The sequence below is a fragment of the Drosophila ficusphila genome, unplaced genomic scaffold (genome assembly GCF_018152265.1).
Source record: "Drosophila ficusphila isolate 14025-0441.05 unplaced genomic scaffold, ASM1815226v1 contig_286, whole genome shotgun sequence".
Taxonomy (NCBI): Eukaryota; Metazoa; Arthropoda; class Insecta; order Diptera; family Drosophilidae; genus Drosophila; species Drosophila ficusphila.
Window position 1 is genome coordinate 5,133,436 of NW_025064189.1, and position 21,825 is coordinate 5,155,260.

General features: G+C 44.3%; 5 protein-coding genes across 14 annotated transcripts; 2 read left to right on the plus strand and 3 right to left on the minus strand.

Moving 5' to 3' along the window:
- Window positions 1–63: 63 nt before the first annotated feature.
- Window positions 64–10,041, minus strand: LOC108100142 (serine-rich adhesin for platelets). The gene has a single exon (XM_017203895.2). The coding sequence runs from the start codon at window positions 10,039–10,041 to the stop codon at window positions 76–78; it is 9,966 nt and encodes a 3,321-aa protein (XP_017059384.2). The 3' UTR covers window positions 64–75.
- A 447-nt stretch (window positions 10,042–10,488) lies between these two features.
- LOC108100668 (aldo-keto reductase family 1 member B1) lies at window positions 10,489–14,665 on the minus strand. Of its 5 annotated transcripts, none has more exons than XR_006245378.1 (7): window positions 14,548–14,665; window positions 14,409–14,493; window positions 12,056–12,198; window positions 11,510–11,993; window positions 11,235–11,443; window positions 10,920–11,105; window positions 10,489–10,621 (listed from the first exon to the last, which is right to left on the minus strand). XR_006245378.1 is itself a non-coding variant. In XM_017204682.1 (6 exons), the coding sequence occupies exons 1-6, from the start codon at window positions 14,631–14,633 to the stop codon at window positions 10,576–10,578; spliced, it is 1,053 nt and encodes a 350-aa protein (XP_017060171.1). In that variant the 5' UTR covers window positions 14,634–14,664; the 3' UTR covers window positions 10,489–10,575. The 5 variants fall into 5 exon arrangements, 2 of the variants coding, with proteins under 2 accessions (XP_017060171.1, XP_017060173.1); XR_006245377.1 differs by having other exon boundaries at window positions 10,914–11,105; XR_006245379.1 differs by lacking the exons at window positions 14,409–14,493; window positions 14,548–14,665 and adding an exon at window positions 13,628–13,808 and having other exon boundaries at window positions 10,914–11,105.
- Window positions 14,666–14,813: 148 nt separating this feature from the next.
- On the minus strand, window positions 14,814–16,630 carry LOC108100394 (aldo-keto reductase family 1 member B1). Of its 2 annotated transcripts, XM_017204254.2 has the most exons (6): window positions 16,452–16,630; window positions 16,295–16,393; window positions 16,009–16,151; window positions 15,426–15,954; window positions 15,202–15,371; window positions 14,814–15,066 (listed from the first exon to the last, which is right to left on the minus strand). In XM_017204254.2, the coding sequence occupies exons 2-6, from the start codon at window positions 16,361–16,363 to the stop codon at window positions 15,021–15,023; spliced, it is 957 nt and encodes a 318-aa protein (XP_017059743.1). In that variant the 5' UTR covers window positions 16,364–16,393; window positions 16,452–16,630; the 3' UTR covers window positions 14,814–15,020. The 2 variants fall into 2 exon arrangements, with proteins under 2 accessions (XP_017059743.1, XP_017059742.1); XM_017204253.1 differs by lacking the exon at window positions 16,452–16,630 and having other exon boundaries at window positions 16,295–16,445.
- A 493-nt stretch (window positions 16,631–17,123) lies between these two features.
- On the plus strand, window positions 17,124–18,482 carry LOC108100393 (PCI domain-containing protein 2 homolog). Its single transcript, XM_017204251.2, has one exon. The coding sequence runs from the start codon at window positions 17,158–17,160 to the stop codon at window positions 18,343–18,345; it is 1,188 nt and encodes a 395-aa protein (XP_017059740.1). The 5' UTR covers window positions 17,124–17,157; the 3' UTR covers window positions 18,346–18,482.
- Window positions 18,483–18,585: 103 nt separating this feature from the next.
- LOC108100395 (acyl-protein thioesterase 1) lies at window positions 18,586–21,435 on the plus strand. 5 transcript variants are annotated; one of them, XM_017204258.2, is made up of 6 exons: window positions 18,586–18,739; window positions 18,948–19,103; window positions 19,171–19,202; window positions 19,616–20,159; window positions 20,218–20,272; window positions 21,157–21,435. In XM_017204258.2, the coding sequence occupies exons 2-5, from the start codon at window positions 19,056–19,058 to the stop codon at window positions 20,266–20,268; spliced, it is 675 nt and encodes a 224-aa protein (XP_017059747.1). In that variant the 5' UTR covers window positions 18,586–18,739; window positions 18,948–19,055; the 3' UTR covers window positions 20,269–20,272; window positions 21,157–21,435. The 5 variants fall into 5 exon arrangements, with proteins under 5 accessions (XP_017059747.1, XP_017059744.1, XP_017059746.1 ...); XM_017204255.2 differs by having other exon boundaries at window positions 20,255–20,272; XM_017204257.2 differs by lacking the exon at window positions 21,157–21,435 and adding an exon at window positions 20,922–21,061.
- The last annotated feature ends 390 nt before the right edge of the window (window positions 21,436–21,825 follow it).

Below are 21,825 nucleotides of genomic sequence, written 5' to 3' on the forward strand. Positions count from 1 at the left end.
AATGCATATATTTTACAATCGTTTATATTAAAGTCACAAGCCATTTTTACTGGCCCTTTTCAATATGGTCCAACTTTAATATTGATTGCTCCAACCGCCCCATCCGCTTCCGTAAGGACTCCATCCGTATTGCCAAGACGGCCTGGTTCCGACGCCCACCCAACGACCGTTGCCCCACCAGTAGGGATATTGACCGGTTGAGCCCACGGAGCGTCCTTGGATCGTAGCTCCGACATTCTGCCCGTTGACGGATGCAGCTCCATTATTAAAGGTGCGCGACTGTGTGTCAACACCATTTTGGCCTCGAGTTAACCGGAATCGGATGTCTGGAGATCCTTGGACAATTGAACTGTCACCAGAGAATCCCGAGCGCTGAGTCCAGGATTGCTCGCCACGAGATCCGATTGCACCTGCAATAGAACCTGAAACAGATGAGCCATCGCCGTTGTTGATTTCACCATCTGTGGTCTTTCGCTTAATAAGTTTCGACCAGGAACTCGAAGAATCTCCACCGCCGACAGAGATTCCAGCATCAATGGTTGGAACGGTTAAACGGATGGGATCAGATGTCCTCGATGAGCTAGACCAAGAGTATTCAGTCCGAGTTTTAGGAGCCGATGAAGTTGTCTTTGTAATTATAGTTTTTCTTGTGGAAGAACTAGACTTTCCATAAGATCGAGGAACATTAGAGCTATTGGAGGTAGAAGTTTTTGTTGTTTTGGTCGTCGCTGAGCTCGACTTTCCGCCATTATGAGTGTGGGTACTTGAAGATTTGCTTCCTTTGGTGGAAGTAGTTGTAGTTGTTGTGGAAGATTTTGAACTTGTCTTTCCTCCATTAACCGAAACTACTGGCGAAGATAAGTTACTTGATTGCTGATTGCTTCCTACGTTTGTGGTTGTTGTTGTTGTAGTAGTTGACGATTGGCTGGACTTTCCACCATTACTTTGGGAACTTCCTTTGGTGACCTTGACAACAGGAGAAGATGATGCTCCATATTGGCTTTCAGATGTAATTTTTGTTGAGCTGCCATTATCTATCAATGAGCCACCCTGTGCGCTTTCCAAAAGGGGGTCCGAAGATGAGGTAGATTGACTATTGTCTGAAGAAGTCGTAGTTGTTGTCGATGATGAAGTCTGGCTTGATTGTCCGCCGGTGGATACTTTTTTCGATGAACTAGACCAGGAGTGTTTTACTGTTGGTGTAGAGGAAGAGCTTGTCGTTACGGTTGTGGTACTTTCGCTGGTACCAGTGCTGGATTTGCCACTTGATTTTGGAATTTTAGAAGTCTTCGACGAATAAGTTTTTGTGGTTTTAGTCCATTTTGAGCTAGATTTTCCACCCTTTATCACAACACTAGGTTTGACAGGTGAGGATGGGCCATAACTGGTTGTTGTTGTGCTCGTAGTCTTCGTCGTCGAATGGCTAGACTTTTTACCACCTTTGTGGGAGCCATTTTGATTGACTTCGACAGCAGGGTTAGAAGAGGATGTTATCGTGGTGGACGTTGTAGTTTGAGTCGAGTTTCCAGCACTGTCCGAGGAGCTTCCTTCATTCACTGACACAACAGGATCAGAGGAAGAGCTGGACTGACCGTCATCCGATGAGGTTGTCGTTGTGGACTGGCTAGAGTTTCCATCAGCATTCGACGAGCTTCCTTCAGTGGATTCTACAACAGGATCAGACGAGACTGTCGATTGAGCGTCATCCGAGGATGTTGTTGTGGTGGTTGTTGAGGATTGCGAAGAGTTTCCAGCACCGTCCGAGGAGCTTCCTTCAGTCACAGTCACAACAGGATCGGAGGAAGAGCTGGACTGACCCTCACCCGAAGATGTTGTCGTTGTGGTGGTTGTTGTTGTGGAAGAAGACTGGCTAGAGTTTCCATCAGCATTCGACGAGCTTCCCTCAGTGGATTCTACGACAGGATCAGACGAGACTGTCGATTGACCGTCATCCGAGGATGTTGTTGTGGTGGTTGTTGAGGATTGCGAAGAGTTTCCAGCACCGTCCGAGGAGCTTCCTTCAGTCACAGTCACAACAGGATCGGAGGAAGAGCTGGACTGACCCTCACCCGAAGATGTTGTCGTTGTGGTGGTTGTTGTTGTGGAAGAAGACTGGCTAGAGTTTCCATCAGCATTCGACGAGCTTCCCTCAGTGGATTCTACAACAGGATCAGACGAGACTGTCGATTGAGCGTCATCTGAGGATGTTGTTGTGGTGGTTGTTGAGGATTGTGAAGAGTTTCCAGCACCGTCCGAGGAGCTACCTTCAGTCACAGTCACAACAGGATCGGAGGAAGAGCTGGACTGACCCTCACCCGAAGATGTTGTCGTTGTGGTGGTTGTTGTTGTGGAAGAAGACTGGCTAGAGTTTCCATCAGCATTCGACGAGCTTCCCTCAGTGGATTCTACAACAGGATCAGACGAGACTGTCGATTGAGCGTCATCCGAGGATGTTGTTGTGGTGGTTGTTGAGGATTGCGAAGAGTTTCCAGCACCGTCCGAGGAGTTTCCTTCAGTCACAGCCACAACAGGATCGGAGGAAGAGCTGGACTGACCCTCACCCGAAGATGTTGTCGTTGTGGTGGTTGTTGTTGTGGAAGAAGACTGGCTAGAGTTTCCATCAGCATTCGACGAGCTTCCCTCAGTGGATTCTACAACAGGATCAGACGAGACTGTCGATTGAGCGTCATCCGAGGATGTTGTTGTGGTGGTTGTTGAGGATTGCGAAGAGTTTCCAGCACCGTCCGAGGAGCTTCCTTCAGTCACAGTCACAACAGGATCGGAGGAAGAGCTGGACTGACCCTCACCCGAAGCTGTTGTCGTTGTGGTGGGTGTTGTTGTGGAAGAAGACTGGCTAGAGTTTCCATCAGCATTCGACGAACTTCCCTCAGTGGATTCTACAACAGGATCAGACGAGACTGTCGATTGACCCTCTTCCGAGGATGTGGTTGTGGTGGTTGTTGAGGATTGCGAAGAGTTTCCAGCACCGTCCGAGGAGCTTCCTTCAGTCACAGTCACAACAGGATCGGAGGAAGAGCTGGACTGACCTTCATTCGAGGATGTTGTCGTTGTGGTGGTTGTTGTTGTGGAAGAAGACTGGCTAGAGTTTCCATCAGCATTCGACGAGCTTCCCTCAGTGGATTCTACAACAGGATCAGACGAGACTGTCGATTGAGCGTCATCCGAGGATGTTGTTGTGGTGGTTGTTGAGGATTGCGAAGAGTTTCCAGCACCGTCCGAGGAGCTTCCTTCAGTCACAGTCACAACAGGATCGGAGGAAGAGCTGGACTGACCTTCACCCGAAGATGTTGTCGTTGTGGTGGTTGTTGTTGTGGAAGAAGACTGGCTAGAGTTTCCATCAGCATTCGACGAGCTTCCCTCAGTGGATTCTACAACAGGATCAGACGAGACTGTCGATTGAGCGTCATCCGAGGATGTTGTTGTGGTGGTTGTTGAGGATTGCGAAGAGTTTCCAGCACCGTCCGAGGAGCTTCCTTCAGTCACAGTCACAACAGGATCGGAGGAAGAGCTGGACTGACCCTCACCCGAAGATGTTGTCGTTGTGGTCGTTGTTGTTGTGGAAGAAGACTGGCTAGAGTTTCCATCAGCATTCGACGAGCTTCCCTCAGTGGATTCTACAACAGGATCAGACGAGACTGTCGATTGAGCGTCATCCGAGGATGTTGTTGTGGTGGTTGTTGAGGATTGCGAAGAGTTTCCAGCACCGTCCGAGGAGCTTCCTTCAGTCACAGTCACAACAGGATCGGAGGAAGAGCTGGACTGACCCTCACCCGAAGATGTTGTCGTTGTGGTGGTTGTTGTTGTGGAAGAAGACTGGCTAGAGTTTCCATCAGCATTCGACGAGCTTCCCTCAGTGGATTCTACAACAGGATCAGACGAGACTGTCGATTGAGCGTCATCCGAGGATGTTGTTGTGGTGGTTGTTGAGGATTGCGAAGAGTTTCCAGCACCGTCCGAGGAGCTTCCTTCAGTCACAGTCACAACAGGATCGGAGGAAGAGCTGGACTGACCCTCACCCGAAGATGTTGTCGTTGTGGTGGTTGTTGTTGTGGAAGAAGACTGGCTAGAGTTTCCATCAGCATTCGACGAGCTTCCCTCAGTGGATTCTACAACAGGATCAGACGAGACTGTCGATTGACCCTCTTCCGAGGATGTGGTTGTGGTGGTTGTTGAGGATTGCGAAGAGTTTCCAGCACCGTCCGAGGAGCTTCCTTCAGTCACAGTCACAACAGGATCGGAGGAAGAGCTGGACTGACCCTCACCCGAAGATGTTGTCGTTGTGGTGGTTGTTGTTGTGGAAGAAGACTGGCTAGAGTTTCCATCAGCATTCGACGAGCTTCCCTCAGTGGATTCTACAACAGGATCAGACGAGACTGTCGATTGAGCGTCATCCGAGGATGTTGTTGTGGTGGTTGTTGAGGATTGCGAAGAGTTTCCAGCACCGTCCGAGGAGCTTCCTTCAGTCACAGTCACAACAGGATCGGAGGAAGAGCTGGACTGACCCTCACCCGAAGATGTTGTCGTTGTGGTGGTTGTTGTTGTGGAAGAAGACTGGCTAGAGTTTCCATCAGCATTCGACGAGCTTCCCTCAGTGGATTCTACAACAGGATCAGACGAGACTGTCGATTGAGCGTCATCCGAGGATGTTGTTGTGGTGGTTGTTGAGGATTGCGAAGAGTTTTCAGCACCGTCCGAGGAGCTTCCTTCAGTCACAGTCACAACAGGATCGGAGGAAGAGCTGGACTGACCCTCACCCGAAGATGTTGTCGTTGTGGTGGTTGTTGTTGTGGAAGAAGACTGGCTAGAGTTTCCATCAGCATTCGACAAGCTTCCCTCAGTGGATTCTACAACAGGATCAGACGAGACTGTCGATTGAGCGTCATCCGAGGATGTTGTTGTGGTGGTTGTTGAGGATTGCGAAGAGTTTCCAGCACCGTCCGAGGAGCTTCCTTCAGTCACAGTCACAACAGGATCGGAGGAAGAGCTGGACTGACCCTCACCCGAAGATGTTGTCGTTGTGGTGGTTGTTGTTGTGGAAGAAGACTGGCTAGAGTTTCCATCAGCATTCGACGAGCTTCCCTCAGTGGATTCTACAACAGGATCAGACGAGACTGTCGATTGACCCTCTTCCGAGGATGTGGTTGTGGTGGTTGTTGAGGATTGCGAAGAGTTTCCAGCACCGTCCGAGGAGCTTCCTTCAGTCACAGTCACAACAGGATCGGAGGAAGAGCTGGACTGACCCTCACCCGAAGATGTTGTCGTTGTGGTGGTTGTTGTTGTGGAAGAAGACTGGCTAGAGTTTCCATCAGCATTCGACGAGCTTCCCTCAGTGGATTCTACAACAGGATCAGACGAGACTGTCGATTGAGCGTCATCCGAGGATGTTGTTGTGGTGGTTGTTGAGGATTGCGAAGAGTTTCCAGCACCGTCCGAGGAGCTTCCTTCAGTCACAGTCACAACAGGATCGGAGGAAGAGCTGGACTGACCCTCACCCGAAGATGTTGTCGTTGTGGTGGTTGTTGTTGTGGAAGAAGACTGGCTAGAGTTTCCATCAGCATTCGACGAGCTTCCCTCAGTGGATTCTACAACAGGATCAGACGAGACTGTCGATTGACCGTCATCCGAGGATGTTGTTGTGGTGGTTGTTGAGGATTGCGAAGAGTTTCCAGCACCGTCCGAGGAGCTTCCTTCAGTCACAGTCACAACAGGATCGGAGGAAGAGCTGGACTGACCCTCACCCGAAGATGTTGTCGTTGTGGTGGTTGTTGTTGTGGAAGAAGACTGGCTAGAGTTTCCATCAGCATTCGACGAGCTTCCCTCAGTGGATTCTACAACAGGATCAGACGAGACTGTCGATTGACCGTCATCCGAGGATGTTGTTGTGGTGGTTGTTGAGGATTGCGAAGAGTTTCCAGCACCGTCCGAGGAGCTTCCTTCAGTCACAGTCACAACAGGATCGGAGGAAGAGCTGGACTGACCCTCACCCGAAGATGTTGTCGTTGTGGTGGTTGTTGTTGTGGAAGAAGACTGGCTAGAGTTTCCATCAGCATTCGACGAGCTTCCCTCAGTGGATTCTACAACAGGATCAGACGAGACTGTCGATTGACCGTCATCCGAAGATGTTGTTGTGGTGGTTGTTGAGGATTGCGAAGAGTTTCCAGCACCGTCCGAGGAGCTTCCTTCAGTCACAGTCACAACAGGATCGGAGGAAGAGCTGGACTGACCCTCACCCGAAGATGTTGTCGTTGTGGTGGTTGTTGTTGTGGAAGAAGACTGGCTAGAGTTTCCATCAGCATTCGACGAGCTTCCCTCAGTGGATTCTACAACAGGATCAGACGAGACTGTCGATTGAGCGTCATCCGAGGATGTTGTTGTGGTGGTTGTTGAGGATTGCGAAGAGTTTCCAGCACCGTCCGAGGAGCTTCCTTCAGTCACAGTCACAACAGGATCGGAGGAAGAGCTGGACTGACCCTCACCCGAAGATGTTGTCGTTGTGGTGGTTGTTGTTGTGGAAGAAGACTGGCTAGAGTTTCCATCAGCATTCGACGAGCTTCCCTCAGTGGATTCTACAACAGGATCAGACGAGACTGTCGATTGAGCCTCATCCGAGGATGTTGTTGTGGTGGTTGTTGAGGATTGCGAAGAGTTTCCAGCACCGTCCGAGGAGCTTCCTTCAGTCACAGTCACAACAGGATCGGAGGAAGAGCTGGACTGACCCTCACCCGAAGATGTTGTCGTTGTGGTGGTTGTTGTTGTTGAAGAAGACTGGCTAGAGTTTCCATCAGCATTCGACGAACTTCCCTCAGTGGTTTCTACAACAGGATCAGACGAGACTGTCGATTGAGCGTCATCCGAGGATGTTGTTGTGGTGGTTGTTGAGGATTGCGAAGAGTTTCCAGCACCGTCCGAGGAGCTTCCTTCAGTCACAGTCACAACAGGATCGGAGGAAGGGCTGGACTGACCCTCACCCGAAGATGTTGTCGTTGTGGTGGTGGTTGTTGTGGAAGAAGACTGGCTAGAGTTTCCATCAGCATTCGAAGAGCTTCCCTCAGTGGATTCTACAACAGGATCAGACGAGACTGTCGATTGAGCGTCATCCGAGGATGTTGTTGTGGTGGTTGTTGAGGATTGCGAAGAGTTTCCAGCACCGTCCGAGGAGCTTCCTTCAGTCACAGTCACAACAGGATCGGAGGAAGAGCTGGACTGACCCTCACCCGAAGATGTTGTCGTTGTGGTGGTTGTTGTTGTGGAAGAAGACTGGCTGGAGTTTCCATCAGCATTCGACGAGCTTCCCTCAGTGGATTCTACAACAGGATCAGACGAGACTGTCGATTGAGCGTCATCCGAGGATGTTGTTGTGGTGGTTGTTGAGGATTGCGAAGAGTTTCCAGCACCGTCCGAGGAGCTTCCTTCAGTCACAGTCACAACAGGATCGGAGGAAGAGCTGGACTGACCCTCACCCGAAGATGTTGTCGTTGTGGTGGTTGTTGTTGTGGAAGAAGACTGGCTAGAGTTTCCATCAGCATTCGACGAGCTTCCCTCAGTGGATTCTACAACAGGATCAGACGAGACTGTCGATTGAGCGTCATCCGAGGATGTTGTTGTGGTGGTTGTTGAGGATTGCGAAGAGTTTTCAGCACCGTCCGAGGAGCTTCCTTCAGTCACAGTCACAACAGGATCGGAGGAAGAGCTGGACTGACCCTCACCCGAAGATGTTGTCGTTGTGGTGGTTGTTGTTGTGGAAGAAGACTGGCTAGAGTTTCCATCAGCATTCGACGAGCTTCCCTCAGTGGATTCTACAACAGGATCAGATGAGACTGTCGATTGACCGTCATCCGAGGATGTTGTTGTGGTGGTTGTTGAGGATTGCGAAGAGTTTCCAGCACCGTCCGAGGAGCTACCTTCAGTCACAGTCACAACAGGATCGGAGGAAGAGCTGGACTGACCCTCACCCGAAGATGTTGTCGTTGTGGTGGTTGTTGTTGTGGAAGAAGACTGGCTAGAGTTTCCATCAGCATTCGACGAACTTCCCTCAGTGGATTCTACAACAGGATCAGACGAGACTGTCGATTGACCCTCTTCCGAGGATGTGGTTGTGGTGGTTGTTGAGGATTGCGAAGAGTTTCCAGCACCGTCCGAGGAGCTTCCTTCAGTCACAGTCACAACAGGATCGGAGGAAGAGCTGGAATGACCCTCACCCGAAGATGTTGTCGTTGTGGTGGTTGTTGTTGTGGAAGAAGACTGGCTAGAGTTTCCATCAGCATTCGACGAGCTTCCCTCAGTGGATTCTACAACAGGATCAGACGAGACTGTCGATTGAGCGTCATCCGAGGATGTTGTTGTGGTGGTTGTTGAGGATTGCGAAGAGTTTCCAGCACCGTCCGAGGAGCTTCCTTCAGTCACAGTCACAACAGGATCGGAGGAAGAGCTGGACTGACCCTCACCCGAAGATGTTGTCGTTGTGGTGGTTGTTGTTGTGGAAGAAGACTGGCTAGAGTTTCCATCAGCATTCGACGAGCTTCCCTCAGTGGATTCTACAACAGGATCAGACGAGACTGTCGATTGAGCGTCATCCGAGGATGTTGTTGTGGTGGTTGTTGAGGATTGCGAAGAGTTTCCAGCACCGTCCGAGGAGCTTCCTTCAGTCACAGTCACAACAGGATCGGAGGAAGAGCTGGACTGACCCTCACCCGAAGAAGTTGTCGTTGTGGTGGAAGAAGACGGGCTAGCGTTTCCATCAGCATTCGACGAGCTTCCCTCAGTGGATTCTACAACAGGATCAGACGAGACTGTCGATTGAGCGTCATCCGAGGATGTTGTTGTGGTGGTTGTTGAGGATTGCGAAGAGTTTCCAGCACCGTCCGAGGAGCTTCCTTCAGTCACAGTCACAACAGGATCGGAGGAAGAGCTGGACTGACCCTCACCCGAAGAAGTTGTCGTTGTGGTGGAAGAAGACTGGCTAGCGTTTCCATCAGCATTCGACGAGCTTCCCTCAGTGGATTCTACAACAGGATCAGACGAGACTGTCGATTGAGCGTCATCCGAGGATGTTGTTGTGGTGGTTGTTGAGGATTGCAAAGAGTTTCCAGCACCGTCCGAGGAGCTTCCTTCAGTCACAGTCACAACAGGATCGGAGGAAGAGCTGGACTGACCCTCACCCGAAGAAGTTGTCGTTGTGGTGGAAGAAGACTGGCTAGCGTTTCCATCAGCATTCGACGAGCTTCCCTCAGTGGATTCTACAACAGGATCAGACGAGACTGTCGATTGAGCGTCATCCGAGGATGTTGTTGTGGTGGTTGTTGAGGATTGCGAAGAGTTTCCAGCACCGTCCGAGGAGCTTCCTTCAGTCACAGTCACAACAGGATCGGAGGAAGAGCTGGACTGACCCTCACCCGAAGAAGTTGTCGTTGTGGTGGAAGAAGACTGGCTAGCGTTTCCATCAGCATTCGACGAGCTTCCCTCAGTGGATTCTACAACAGGATCAGACGAGACTGTCGATTGAGCGTCATCCGAGGATGTTGTTGTGGTGGTTGTTGAGGATTGCGAAGAGTTTCCAGCACCGTCCGAGGAGCTTCCTTCAGTCACAGTCACAACAGGAACGGAGGAAGAGCTGGAGTGACCCTCATTCGAGGATGTTATCGTAGTAGTGGTTGTTGTTGTGGACGAAGAAGAGCTCGACGGATTCGCAACTTTTGTTGTACTTGTTTCACTCGATTTATCCGCGACAGTTTTTGAGGTCTCATTTGAGAGTTCAAGTAGTTTTTTTCCGTTGACACAGTTCACATAATTTGGATTTCCGAGCAGTTCTCCGTCGTGCAAGAGAAGTAATTTTCCAAAAAGTCTATCCAGCAGCCACAAGCGTATATCCTTTCGTATTTCAATTAGAGTTTGGCGAACACTTTCACAACATGGCTGTGCTTTTATATCAGGGGAGGCCACCGCAGTAACCGCATTAGATTGGGATTGGGCGGCTGCGAGGGCGAGCAAAGCGGCCAAAGTCGCGACGAAAAACAACCGCATTATCCTCCAATTAACCGCGATCGGTTAGATCTGTTGCCAAAATTAAAATTTCGAAACCTTTTATACTCTAGCCCGGGGGCCTTATTATTTTTTGGTTATTTGCGTAGATGCTTGTCTAGCTTGCAAATTGTATTTGTTAAACAACATTTGGTACTTCTATTGTTGCCAAAAAAGAACAAAAACTGATCAAACGTCTGAATTATACTATACGTCAAAGTCAACATCTATTTAATACCTCTTAAAGAAACAACTGTGCAAAATATTTGATCTTAGCTTGGATTAAACAATTGTTAGATATTTTGACTTTACGTAAATCGCTAGCTCGTGTTAGAAGAATACGTCAGAGGTGCATTAAACGATTTTTGAACAATTGTTTTGGGCCACACGAAAACCATTTATTTGGTTAGCCAGCTCTATAGAAATTATAGAACTTAAAAAACAAAGTCGTAATTTAAATGTTTGTTTATTCGTACAATTTAAGATTAAATGATTATGTAACAAATTATAAATTTGAACTGTGGACTGTGTTGGCTTCTAGTATTCGTCCTTCTCGAAAGGGTGGTGCGGGTGACCGTACTGGCTGTAAATATTAAAATAAAACATTTATAAGTATATCTCGTACAAAAGTATTTCACAGCAACAACTTTTTAAAACAGCCGCAAGGCAAATAGTTTCTAATGGAACAACTGGTTAGCTATAACAAACTAAAACTATTTTCAAGCTTATAAATTCACTTCAGTTATTTCACAAAGCAAATATAGAGTGTTAAAACATATGCAGGGAAAGGTAAACTAATATTAAAAGCAAAGTTTATCAAGCTTGTGTAAATATCAACAGTCAGGAGAAAAACACGTTTGGGTTTAAAAACATACGTTAACCTCGTGTTCATGTTTATGTAGATCTGCGGTATATTTGATTTCTTTCTTCAAAGAGTTTCAGTTTTCAATAGGTATAATTTCTCATTTGTAGGAATTTTTCTTCATTACTTCTCGCTTAGCAGATATCGATTCGATAAAACCTAATACTCGTCGTGAAATGGGTAGTACTTGTGGGTACCAGCATCGCTAGATAAATATAAATAAAATGGCAATTTATAAAACCAAAAAAATGTTTAAAAATATCCCAAATACACCCAAATTCCATGAATAAAGTACAAAAATAAATATTATTTTTAAAGAGCTCTGTATACTTACTTGAGCAGGGGCACCAGGCGACCATTGCACTCGAAGCTCTCGATGGTTTTGATTTCCTCGGGTGTCAGTTCAAAGTCAAAGACCTGGAAGTTGGACTCAATGCGACTCTTGGTGACAGACTTGGGGATAACGATGTTGGCGCGCTGAATCTGGTAACGAATGAGGATCTGTCCAGGAGTTTTGTTTTTCGCGGCTGCGATCTCCTTGATCTGAAACAGTATTATATAATTGAAATTAAATAAGCAAAATAATTTCCTTACTAAGAATTAACATACCTTAGCCTCCTCGAGGATGACCGGATCGCCGGCCTTGGCCCATGGGCGATTGGGGGATCCCAAAGGACTGTAAGCAGTGATGGTGATATCTTTCGACTTGCAGAAGTCGATCAGTTTCTTCTGGGTCAAATATGGGTGGCACTCGATTTGGTTGGTTACCGGCGGAATGGTGGCCACCTCCAGCACGCGCTCAATCTGCCTCCTGTTGAAGTTCGAAACGCCAATAGACTTGACCAGACCTTCCTCGACCAGCTTCTCCATGGCCTTCCACGTATCGACGTAATCGACCGGCGAGAACAGGGTCTTGCCCTCCTTATCGGTGGGGAACAGTTCGCAGCCCTCCTTGTAGCCCATGGGCCAGTGAATAAGATACAGATCGAGGTACTTGAGCTTCAGCCCACTCAATGTGTTCTCCAGAGCAGTCTTAACCAGATCCGGACGGTGGAAGGTGTTCCACAGTTTGCTGGTGATGAACAGATCCTCACTGAAAGTGGTTGAAGTGTAATTAAAACAATCGAAGAATGTTAAATTTTATTTTGGACTGACCGCTTGACAACGCCCTCCTTGATCTTGGCCTCAATGCCCTCACCGACCTCATCCTCGTTTTGGTAGACATAGGCACAATCAATGTGCCTGTATCCGGCATCGATGGCCACCTTCACGGCCTCGGTTACTTCTCCCTTGGGGCTCTGGAAAAATAATCGCGTGAGATTGTTAATAATAAAGTAAGGGAAAATCTAATGCTTTTATGCAGAACAATTGTAGTAGTTACTAATCAATTGTAGTTATCACCAGTTTAATTATCAAAAATTGCTTCTTGCAGTTTCCATGTTTAATAAATTGTCGGCATTAAATTTTTGCAAGTAATATGCTTAATAGTTAGTTGATAAGTACGTCACTATGGAATGTTCGATGTTCAAAAATGAATTTCGCAATTCGATGTCAAGCGAAGTTTCAGTTAAGAGGAGCGTGATCTGAAATCTATAAGTTTGCCAATCTGACACTTGACGTCACTTATCAGGCCCCTTAGTTCCCGGTTTATGAAAATGTACCCCGAAAAATCGGAATTAGTTCATCAATTAAAATTAATTTTAGATTTAAGCACGTGAATTTTAAAGCCTAAAAAGGAAAGATTAATATTTCAAATTGTGCGTTATCTTTCATGGAAAGGAAAGGTCAAAAACTTTCATTTCATTTTGACATAATAAGTACATATTACGAATACTTAATTTGTTTAATTTATGGGTTGGGACGCAATTCCCGTCCAATCGTGATGTACAAATAGTGCACGTAAACTAAACAGATAAGACCTCTTTCAAATTACCCTTATAATACCCTTGCTTATTAAGCGCTGCTTATCAGCGACTTTCCCAAAGTAATCTAAAAAGCTTTTCTATTAGAAACTATTTTTAACTTAATGGTTTGAACGCAGCTTTCTATTAAAGGGGCACGTCTTTCATGAAAACTTCAAACGTCTCCATAATGAAAAAAAAAATACTTAAAAAAAACTAAAGTATTGTTGTCAGGAAATCCTCCACTTCAGATAAGAAAGTTTATCAACTTCTGTCTGCGAATAATACTTGTAGAACCACCTAGCACCTAGCTGCCCCAAATATATGATTGTTTGTGGGGGTATAACAAGAAGTGATGTGGCAAATATTTTCTAAAAGTTTCCACTGCCATAAGAAGGTAAAAAGGGTCACCTTGGCAAAAAGGTCACAGAGATCCTCAAATTGAAAGCCATTTCAATAGGGTGTTAAAGTGAACAGTTGCTAATTAGCATAAACGCTCTAGAAAATCAGTTATTTTGGTACTATAGCTGCCATTTTTGACACTCCCACAGAAATGTGCAGAATTATATTCTGTATATATGGTAACTATGTATATAAACAGATTGGCCGGCAAAACATAGCCGGCAAACTATCAGCAATACGACGCGTGTCAATTTTTTTTTGTATCCCCCATTTATTTAAGCATCAGTGCAAAAAGAACTTGGGGAAAAAACGGGAAGTCGTGGGCAGCGGAAAACTACCCGATTATTATGTCCCACAAATACATTTGCAAGCATTTTGCAAACACTATAAAGAGATTAGTGCACTTAGTTAATATTCTACTTACGCCCCAAGTTCCCAGTCCAATGATTGGGATTTCCTTGCCGTTGTTGAACTTAACGTTTGGTACTTTGGCAGCCATTTTACACTTTTCTTGCTCCTTTTGTTTACTTAAAGGATTTAAATAAAATAATAATACAATTGAGCACCTTTCGACAATTGCTTCTTTTCTACAAAGTGAACAATCCCCCCAGCTGATTGCCGGTTTTATACGACCCCAAAGCTTTTTTAATATTCTAAAGAGCTTTCAAAACAAATCAGGGCTGCAATATTATTGGAGCAGGTTTAACAGCTGAGCGATCGTCAGTTTGATTTAAAATTTATGTATTTCAAAGTTTGGTTTTTTTTTTGGCATACCTTTAACAAAAAAACAACCAACTCATGAAAAAGGACATTAATTGATGTACAAAAATGTGTTCTATTGCTATTCGTTATAAATTCAAAGAAAGAAATTTAATTGCAAACGTTTATTATTAAAAGCGACAAAACAAGAAAGGTTGGTATACAAAGAATTTTCAATTCAATTTTTTCTTTCTCTGCTTCAACAATAAAGTAAAATTTAAACTTTTTAACACACATAGATTTGAGTTTGAGATGGAACTGCATTAACTCTAACGCTGATATGCGTAAACTTTTTAAAGCTCTATAAGTGCACAATTGTATTTTAATCATTTTTTTCTAAACAAGTTTTTTTCTTTCAAAATTCTTGTAATTTAGTTTTAAAAATTTTAGATAAGGATATCATGGCAAATTTGGCTAGCTTAATTAGGTGTTCAAATTCTACTTACGTTCCATGTTCCAAGCCCAATTACTGGAATCTCTAGGCTGTTCACGAAAACAACTTTGGGAACTCCAGCATACTCCTTCTGACACCTTAAAATATGAAATTAAACTTTCGAAGATTTGTTGGACTTCCACATATAATACCACATAAATCGCTCCGCTTTTCCATAATTCCTTAATGTAGATCGAAAAACAGGTAGAACCCGTTGGATTTTCAATACAGTGTTCATAATAGTTGGTGGATATTTCGGTTATTTAAGTAAACACTATTTTTATGCTTTGGAATGCAAAGCCTTCTTGGTTTTAAATTTTTTTTCTAAACAAAAAATAGCAAAACAAATGTGTATATGAAAATAAAAAGCCACATTTTACCAGAAATTTAACCTTGACATTGAAGTCTAAAGCTAAGCTATAGTAAATATAATGTTACACATTTTTATTATATAAACACTTAATACAGATATTGGTTAACATTGGTTTATGCTTGCATTGATTTTACACGAAGTTTGATTATCTCCGATAACAATTTCACTGCAAAAAAGGCAATTCTGCGTCTTTTGACTTGTTTTTGGTAAGAGTCGTCTACCTTCTTTCCTCCAAATCCAGAAAATGATGTATTACGGCTGAACTGGCTCAAAAGGATGATGAGGGTGTCCATAGGCCCTGTCACAAGAAAAAATTCAGGATATTAATTAAAATAATAGAAATTGCAGATGTTAAAGAAGTTTAAAGGCCCAGAAAGCACTAAACAAAGTGGATTTAAACCAAACATATGGTATCAGGATAGAAATCACTTACGCCTTCATGGTCATAAAACGACCATTACAGTCCAGATCATGAATAGCCTTGATATCATCTATGGCCAGTCCAAAGTCCCAGATTCGTTTGAAATTATCCTGCATGTGATGTTTGCTGACGGATCGCGGGATAACGATAATACCCGACTGTGTCTGATATCGAAGAAGGACCTAAATAAATGTAAAGTAAAAATTTAGTATAAAAATAATTTATAAAATAAATACTTGTGCCGGTGTCCTTTCGTATTTCTCAGCTATAGCCAGGATAGTCGGGTGCTGAAGCAAAGGATACGCGCCGGGCTTTTCGTAAGGCGTGTGTCCTGATCCTAAGCAGCTATAGGCGGTTACAGCAATGGCATTATCATAACAGAGAGTAATCAATGGCTTCTGACTCAGGTACGGGTGACACTCGATCTGCAGAACTACCGGCTTTAGCTTGGCTAAGCTTAGCAGCCTAGTGATCTGTTGTTCATTGAAGTTTGACACACCAATGGCCTGGCAAAGTCCCTCATCAACCAGATCCTCCATGGCCCGCCATGTGTCCACGTAGTCAATGTCCTCGAATACAGCTTTATTCGTATCCGGACAGGTGGGATATAGGACATCGCCCGACTTGTAAGCCATGGGCCAGTGCATCAGGTAGAGATCCAAGTAGTCCACTCCCAAGTTTCTCATACTTGTCTCGCAGGCAGGCCTCACTAGCTCTGGTTTGTGGTGCGTATTCCATAGTTTGCTCGTAATGAAAAGCTGGTCCCTGAATAATTTAAATTTTAGAACTAAATTACAAAGAATTAAATTGAACATATACCGCGTCACCACACCCTCATCTATTTTCTCCCGCAGAGCAGCGCCGACTTGGGCCTCATTCCCGTAGATATGGGCACAATCAAAGTGGCGATATCCTATATCAACAGCATCCTTTACAGCTTGAGTTACGACCTCAGGGGGACTCTAAAACGGGGGAGGTACTATTAAAAGCTAAAGTGCAACTAAAGCTTTTGAGCTTTGACATTGACCGTGAAAAAAAGCATTGTAAATGCGAATTTCAGCAGGTGAATTATTTAATAGCCATTTATGTATATTGAAACACTTACCCTCCAAGTTCCAAGACCCACTATAGGCATATTTTTACCGTTGCTCAAAAGAAAATTTGGCGTCGACATCTCTATTTTTTAAATGGAGTCCTTCCGCTCCTTGTGAAATACTGGAATAAGTTATTCTTGTTTTGTAAATCTATAATTTATAGTTTACCAAATGATTTAAACTGAAAAGCCGATTAAATTGGCTAGAAGCAACATTTCTCGTGACAGCTCGTGGTATCACAACTATATATACTTAAATTGTTTAATTTTAGAAACTTTAGGCAAGCAAAAGACCTTCACTAAACAAAATCGATTTGCCGCTAAGAAGAATTTACACATTTTCAATTTTGCTTAATACAAAAGACAAAAAGTCCCAGCTTATTATGATTTTAAAATCATAAAGGTAAAAATTATTCGATTCACTGGAAAAAAGGTTTTCTTCAATACTTTGTTGCCTGCTAATAAAGATGCAAGTTCCGGTTTTGGGAATTTCCAAAAAAAAGATGTTATATTTTGAAACCTTTTTAGGGAGATCGGCTTAAAGTTTATTTTGTAATTTTTTTAAACATTGTTAGAGATAAACACTTTTAAAAACCTATAAATCATGCGATTCTACCGTGATAGACAATTTTCCCAATATTCCCTTGATATTAAGAAAGTTTCAAGTAAATTTTTATAAATAAAACAATAAAATTAATTTTTTAATTTTATTTTCTTAAGATTATGAGCGTAAACTCGTTTAAATTTTGTACAGTTTTTGTCCAATTCAAACCTGAAGCACTATCGATAGCGGTACCGACATACCCATAGACCTTATCGATAGTTTCATCGCTGTTTTACCATCACCAGTTTGCCGCCTGTCCAAAAGAAAAACAATGTTTGGCACCGTAAATAACTATTTATCCGGCGTGCTGCACGCTGCCCAGGACTGCGATGGCGAGTTTTTGGCCACCCATCTTTCGCTGCGTGACGTTCACGTGCAGAACCACAACCTCTATATCGCCCAGCCGGAGAAACTGGTGGAGCGGTTTCTGAAGCCACCACTGGACGAGGTGGTTTCCGCTCATCTGAAGGTCTTGTATCACCTGGCGCAGGTGCCGCCCGGTTACATGGAGGCCTACACCCAACAAGCAGCGGCTTGTGGAGCGGTGGTGCGTCTGCTGCAGCAACTGAAGGATGAGAATTGGTGCCTGCCTTTAATGTACCGTGTCTGCTTAGACCTGAGATACTTGGCGCAGGCCTGCGAGAAGCGTTGTCGTGGATTCACACCCGGCCATGTGCTTGAGAAGGCCGCTGACTGCATGATGGCCTGTTTTCGAGTCTGTGCCGCCGATGGACGCGCCTCCGAGGAGGACACCAAGAGGCTGGGCATGATGAACCTGGTCAATCAACTCTTTAAGATCTACTTCCGCATCAACAAGCTGCATCTGTGCAAGCCCCTCATCCGCGCCATTGACAACTGTGTCTTCAAGGACTCCTTCCCGCTGCCGGAGCAAATCACCTACAAGTATTTCGTAGGCAGACGGGCCATGTTCGACTCCAACTACCAGGCTGCCGTGCAGTACCTTTCGTATGCCTTTAGTAACTGCCCAGATCGGTTTGCCAGCAACAAGCGGTTGATTCTCATCTACCTGGTGCCAGTGAAGATGCTTCTGGGCTACCTGCCTAGCAAATCCCTCCTGCAGCGATATGATCTCCTCCTATTCCACGATCTTGCACTGGCTCTCAAAGCGGGAAATGTGAATCGTTTCGATGAGATCGTCAGAGACCAGGAGTTGGTTTTGATTCGCAGTGGCATCTATTTGCTGGTGGAGAAGCTCAAGTTCATCGTATACCGAAATCTTTTCAAGAAGGTGTTCATCATTCGGCAGACCCATCAGTTGGACATGGGAGACTTTCTCTCGGCGCTTCAGTTTGTGGGCTTGACGGACGTTTCTCTGGATGAGACGCACTGCATCGTGGCTAATCTCATATACGAGGGAAAGATAAAGGGCTATATCTCACATGCCCACAACAAGCTGGTCGTGTCCAAGCAGAATGCATTCCCCTCCATATCTTCGTAAATCATTTTATTGACTGTAAAGCATTTCATGATTGTGAACTTTTAAGGGTAAAAGTCTGGCTTAAAAACCCGTATTTTATATTTTTGTTGCTGAGGGATCAAAACTTTTTAAAAATAATATAATTTAAAAATGTTTACCTCTAAAATACAAAAGAAGATGTAAAATACAAAAGAAGAAATAAAATATTTGTTTTAAAGATTTCATAAAGACCACCGTTATAATTTATTTATTCGATATTTAAATAGAAAAATCGACTACACTGATGTATCGAATGCCGAAGGTACTTCCATCTCTTAGCAACCTACGGTCACTCAGAAATTTTTAGGCAGCTTCGTTGAATTGTCGTAGTTTAGCGAAATTAAACATAATAACACAAGACTTTCGCTATTACTTGGTATGTGATTCAGATCCTGAACAGAGCAGTATGCACCATAAACAAGTGTCGGCAAATAAATCGAATTAGTTTTCAGTTTTTTCTCAGCCGGCGACGTGTTGTCATTTTGCTATCGTAAAATCAATATTACTAATTTTGCTTTGCGTTTACAACGTGACATAACTAATTCGCAAAATACGGTGCGTGGTTGTTTTCCATTGCTTTGCAGGAATCCGCTGAGACAGCTTATAAAACACACGGAAAAAGCGCCAAGTCGCCAAATCGCAAAGTACCTGGAAAAGTGCGTCCACAGTAGAGGCTAAACTAAATAGCAGGCATGTCTGCACCGGTCATTGTCGAGGCCACGGCCAAGCAAACCGCCACGGTGAGTATCCTGGCGTAGTCCCTTTCACAGAGAGGATAAATCTAATATTCATTTTTATACATTCCAGCTGATCTTCATGCATGGATTGGGAGACACGGGGTGAGTGTTTTCTTTTGCTGCAAAATAATAACAATTAAAACAAGAATGGTATTTTGGCCATGTTAAGAGCACTAGAGACATCCACTTAATATCAACATCTTAAAACATTTCTTATACAAAATCAAATCAAAGGGGGTAACTGAATTCCCCAAACTAATTAAATGGTTTGTACTGGGACTGAAGATTGTTATAATGGTTATACAAAATAATTTTTACTGATAACAATTACATATCAAAATTTAAATGTTAATGTGGTTTTTATTCGATAAGACCTCATAACACATTTCTCAAACTGAGTTTGCCAATTAAAGTAAATGTATAATTTAGTTTTAAGCTATAGCAGTGCTCAGAGCATATTTTGAATAACATGCTTATACTTTTAATTCCAACATTAATTTATTTATTTCTTTCAGCCATGGTTGGAGCAGCGCCTTGGCCGCCATCCGACCACCTTTCATGAAGGTCATCTGCCCCACGGCGCCCACACAGCCCGTTTCGCTGAACGCCGGCTTTCGGATGCCTTCGTGGTTCGACCTGAAGACGCTGGACATCGGAGGACCCGAAGACGAGCCTGGCATCCAGGCAGCCCGCGACAACGTGCATGGCATGATACAGAAGGAGATAAGCGCGGGGATTCCGGCGAACCGGATTGTCCTGGGTGGATTCTCGCAGGGCGGAGCTCTGGCATTGTACTCTGCACTTACCTACGATCAGCCGCTGGCCGGCGTGGTGGCCCTTTCGTGTTGGCTGCCGCTGCACAAGCAGTTCCCCGGCGCCAAGGTGAACAGCGAGGATGTGCCGATATTCCAGGCGCACGGAGACTACGATCCCGTGGTGCCGTACAAGTTTGGCCAGCTGAGCGCCAGTCTGCTCAAGTCGTTCATGAAGAATGTGACGTTCAAGACGTACAACGGGCTATCGCACTCGTCGTCCGACGACGAAATGGATGACGTCAAGGTGAGTGCGGCGCTTGGAGCGCCATTATCGGATTCCATTGGCAATCAAAGCGCTAAAGAACTTCATAACGCTCGCTCTGCTCTTTTCGATTTCAGGACATAATCAGTAAATGGGTAAACTAATTTCCAATGAACCTTAGCACTCTTAGAACGTACGAAAGCCCCCGACCCAGCCCGTTGCATTCCAACGACCACGAAATACGGAGCAGCTGAACATGATTAAAGCGTATTTAATAAAAATCAAAGCGCAGTAAGAGAGTCACACTGAGAGTTACACGAGTAGGCTCTCTATAGCCCAATTATGGAAATTATCACTGAAAATCAATTCGAAAAGCAATCAATTATACACACGTAGCTATACCTAATGAAATGCCAAAATACAAGCAATTTGCGAGGGAAATTCAACTGCGCGAGACGTTTCAGAGTACAGACAACTCACTTTGATATTTGTTCGCTGCTAATTATTTCGGTTTACTTATTTGGGAGTTGTTCGTATTTAAATTGAAATTAATAAAGTTATATAATCCAAGAAAAAACGAGAAAAAAAACTGTAAGCCGCAATCTAAATTGGATTACTGTTTTAACTCAAGGCCCGCTTGCCAGCGATTTTGTTTTGCTATTCAACTGGCAATCGGGTGCAATTTCAGATATTTTGAGGCACTACCTAACATTTGTTTGTTCATTGTAGCTAACATGAAACCTGATACTTTTGATTCCATTTTGATTTGATTCTTTGTTTCTCGTTTTGTTTTATTTCGCACAGCAACAGAAAAACAATCATCTGTAGAGCCCGCGGCCCCACTGGCTACGATTTGAAATTTGCATCCTTCAGTTGTTAAACCAATGGCAATAAACAAACCGGTTGTTCAGATTAAACGGGGCTCCCCTGGGCCCTCAAGTATACTCTCTCTCAGACTCTTTACGAACTCACATGATTCACCTGCTAAAACCCGTAGTCCTGCCGCACCACTCACCATCTCTCATCTATATATTTGCAGACACATTGGGAAAGCCAGAACATGGCTAGAAGGGCGCAATGCTGCCAGATATCATAGTAGCATCCGAATGCTAGTGTAGTGAAGGTTCCTTCCGCAAATCAAAGCTCCTCACCCTAGTCAAGACGTCTCGGGCCGCACGAGAATTGTATTTTAGTAATTATTTTGTATATATACACGATGGACTTGGTGTACCATGAATGGCTGTCCTATCACCTGGTGAAGTGACAAGAAACTGATTCGCTAAAGCGAATGGCCAATAAAGTTGTTTGAAGCTCTCAAGTGCAAGACGAACTTAATCGAAGGTGAAACAAGAACTTAATCGACAAAAAGGGCTTCCGTTACACCTAAGGCAAAGGTCAATGTTTTTTTTCGAATTTGTAAATGTAACAGTTTTGTTTTTTTTTCAAGTTTAGAACCAGTGCTGTACAGCGTATGATTGCAAGCTTTGATTTTGCCAAACTTTGTTATCGATAAATCTGGCGCGGTTTCAAGTCAGATTTAAATTTACTTAAACTGTAGTGATTTTGAACTTTTAAATTTTGTTGCAATTTTGAACTTAAGTATAAATTTATATAAACAACGTAAAAACTTAAAGGTTTCTTTTTGTGCATTGCGTATTTTAAAATTGAACTTGTGTATATCACTGTTCGACCAATAAGAATAATAACG

What these genes read in the sequence shown, in the direction of transcription:
- LOC108100142 (XM_017203895.2), bottom strand. Translation starts at nt 10,041, where the DNA reads ATGCGGTTGTTTTTCGTCGCGACTTTGGCCGCTTTGCTCGCCCTCGCA.
- LOC108100668 (XM_017204682.1), bottom strand. Translation starts at nt 14,633, where the DNA reads ATGAACACTGTATTGAAAATCCAACGGGTTCTACCTGTTTTTCGATCT. An exon ending in AAAGCGGAGCGATTTATGTG is followed by an intron (nt 14,494 to 14,547) that starts GTATTATATGTG and finishes TCATATTTTAAG; the next exon opens with GTGTCAGAAGGAGTATGCTG. An exon ending in TTGGGCTTGGAACATGGAAC is followed by an intron (nt 12,199 to 14,408) that starts GTAAGTAGAATT and finishes TTATTTTTCCAG; the next exon opens with AGCCCCAAGGGAGAAGTAAC.
- LOC108100394 (XM_017204254.2), bottom strand. Translation starts at nt 16,363, where the DNA reads ATGTCGACGCCAAATTTTCTTTTGAGCAACGGTAAAAATATGCCTATA. An exon ending in GATGAGGGTGTGGTGACGCG is followed by an intron (nt 15,955 to 16,008) that starts GTATATGTTCAA and finishes TAAATTATTCAG; the next exon opens with GGACCAGCTTTTCATTACGA. An exon ending in ACGAAAGGACACCGGCACAA is followed by an intron (nt 15,372 to 15,425) that starts GTATTTATTTTA and finishes ACATTTATTTAG; the next exon opens with GTCCTTCTTCGATATCAGAC.
- LOC108100393 (XM_017204251.2), top strand. Translation starts at nt 17,158, where the DNA reads ATGTTTGGCACCGTAAATAACTATTTATCCGGCGTGCTGCACGCTGCC.
- LOC108100395 (XM_017204255.2), top strand. Translation starts at nt 19,056, where the DNA reads ATGTCTGCACCGGTCATTGTCGAGGCCACGGCCAAGCAAACCGCCACG. An exon ending in CGGCCAAGCAAACCGCCACG is followed by an intron (nt 19,104 to 19,170) that starts GTGAGTATCCTG and finishes TATACATTCCAG; the next exon opens with CTGATCTTCATGCATGGATT. An exon ending in CATGGATTGGGAGACACGGG is followed by an intron (nt 19,203 to 19,615) that starts GTGAGTGTTTTC and finishes TATTTCTTTCAG; the next exon opens with CCATGGTTGGAGCAGCGCCT.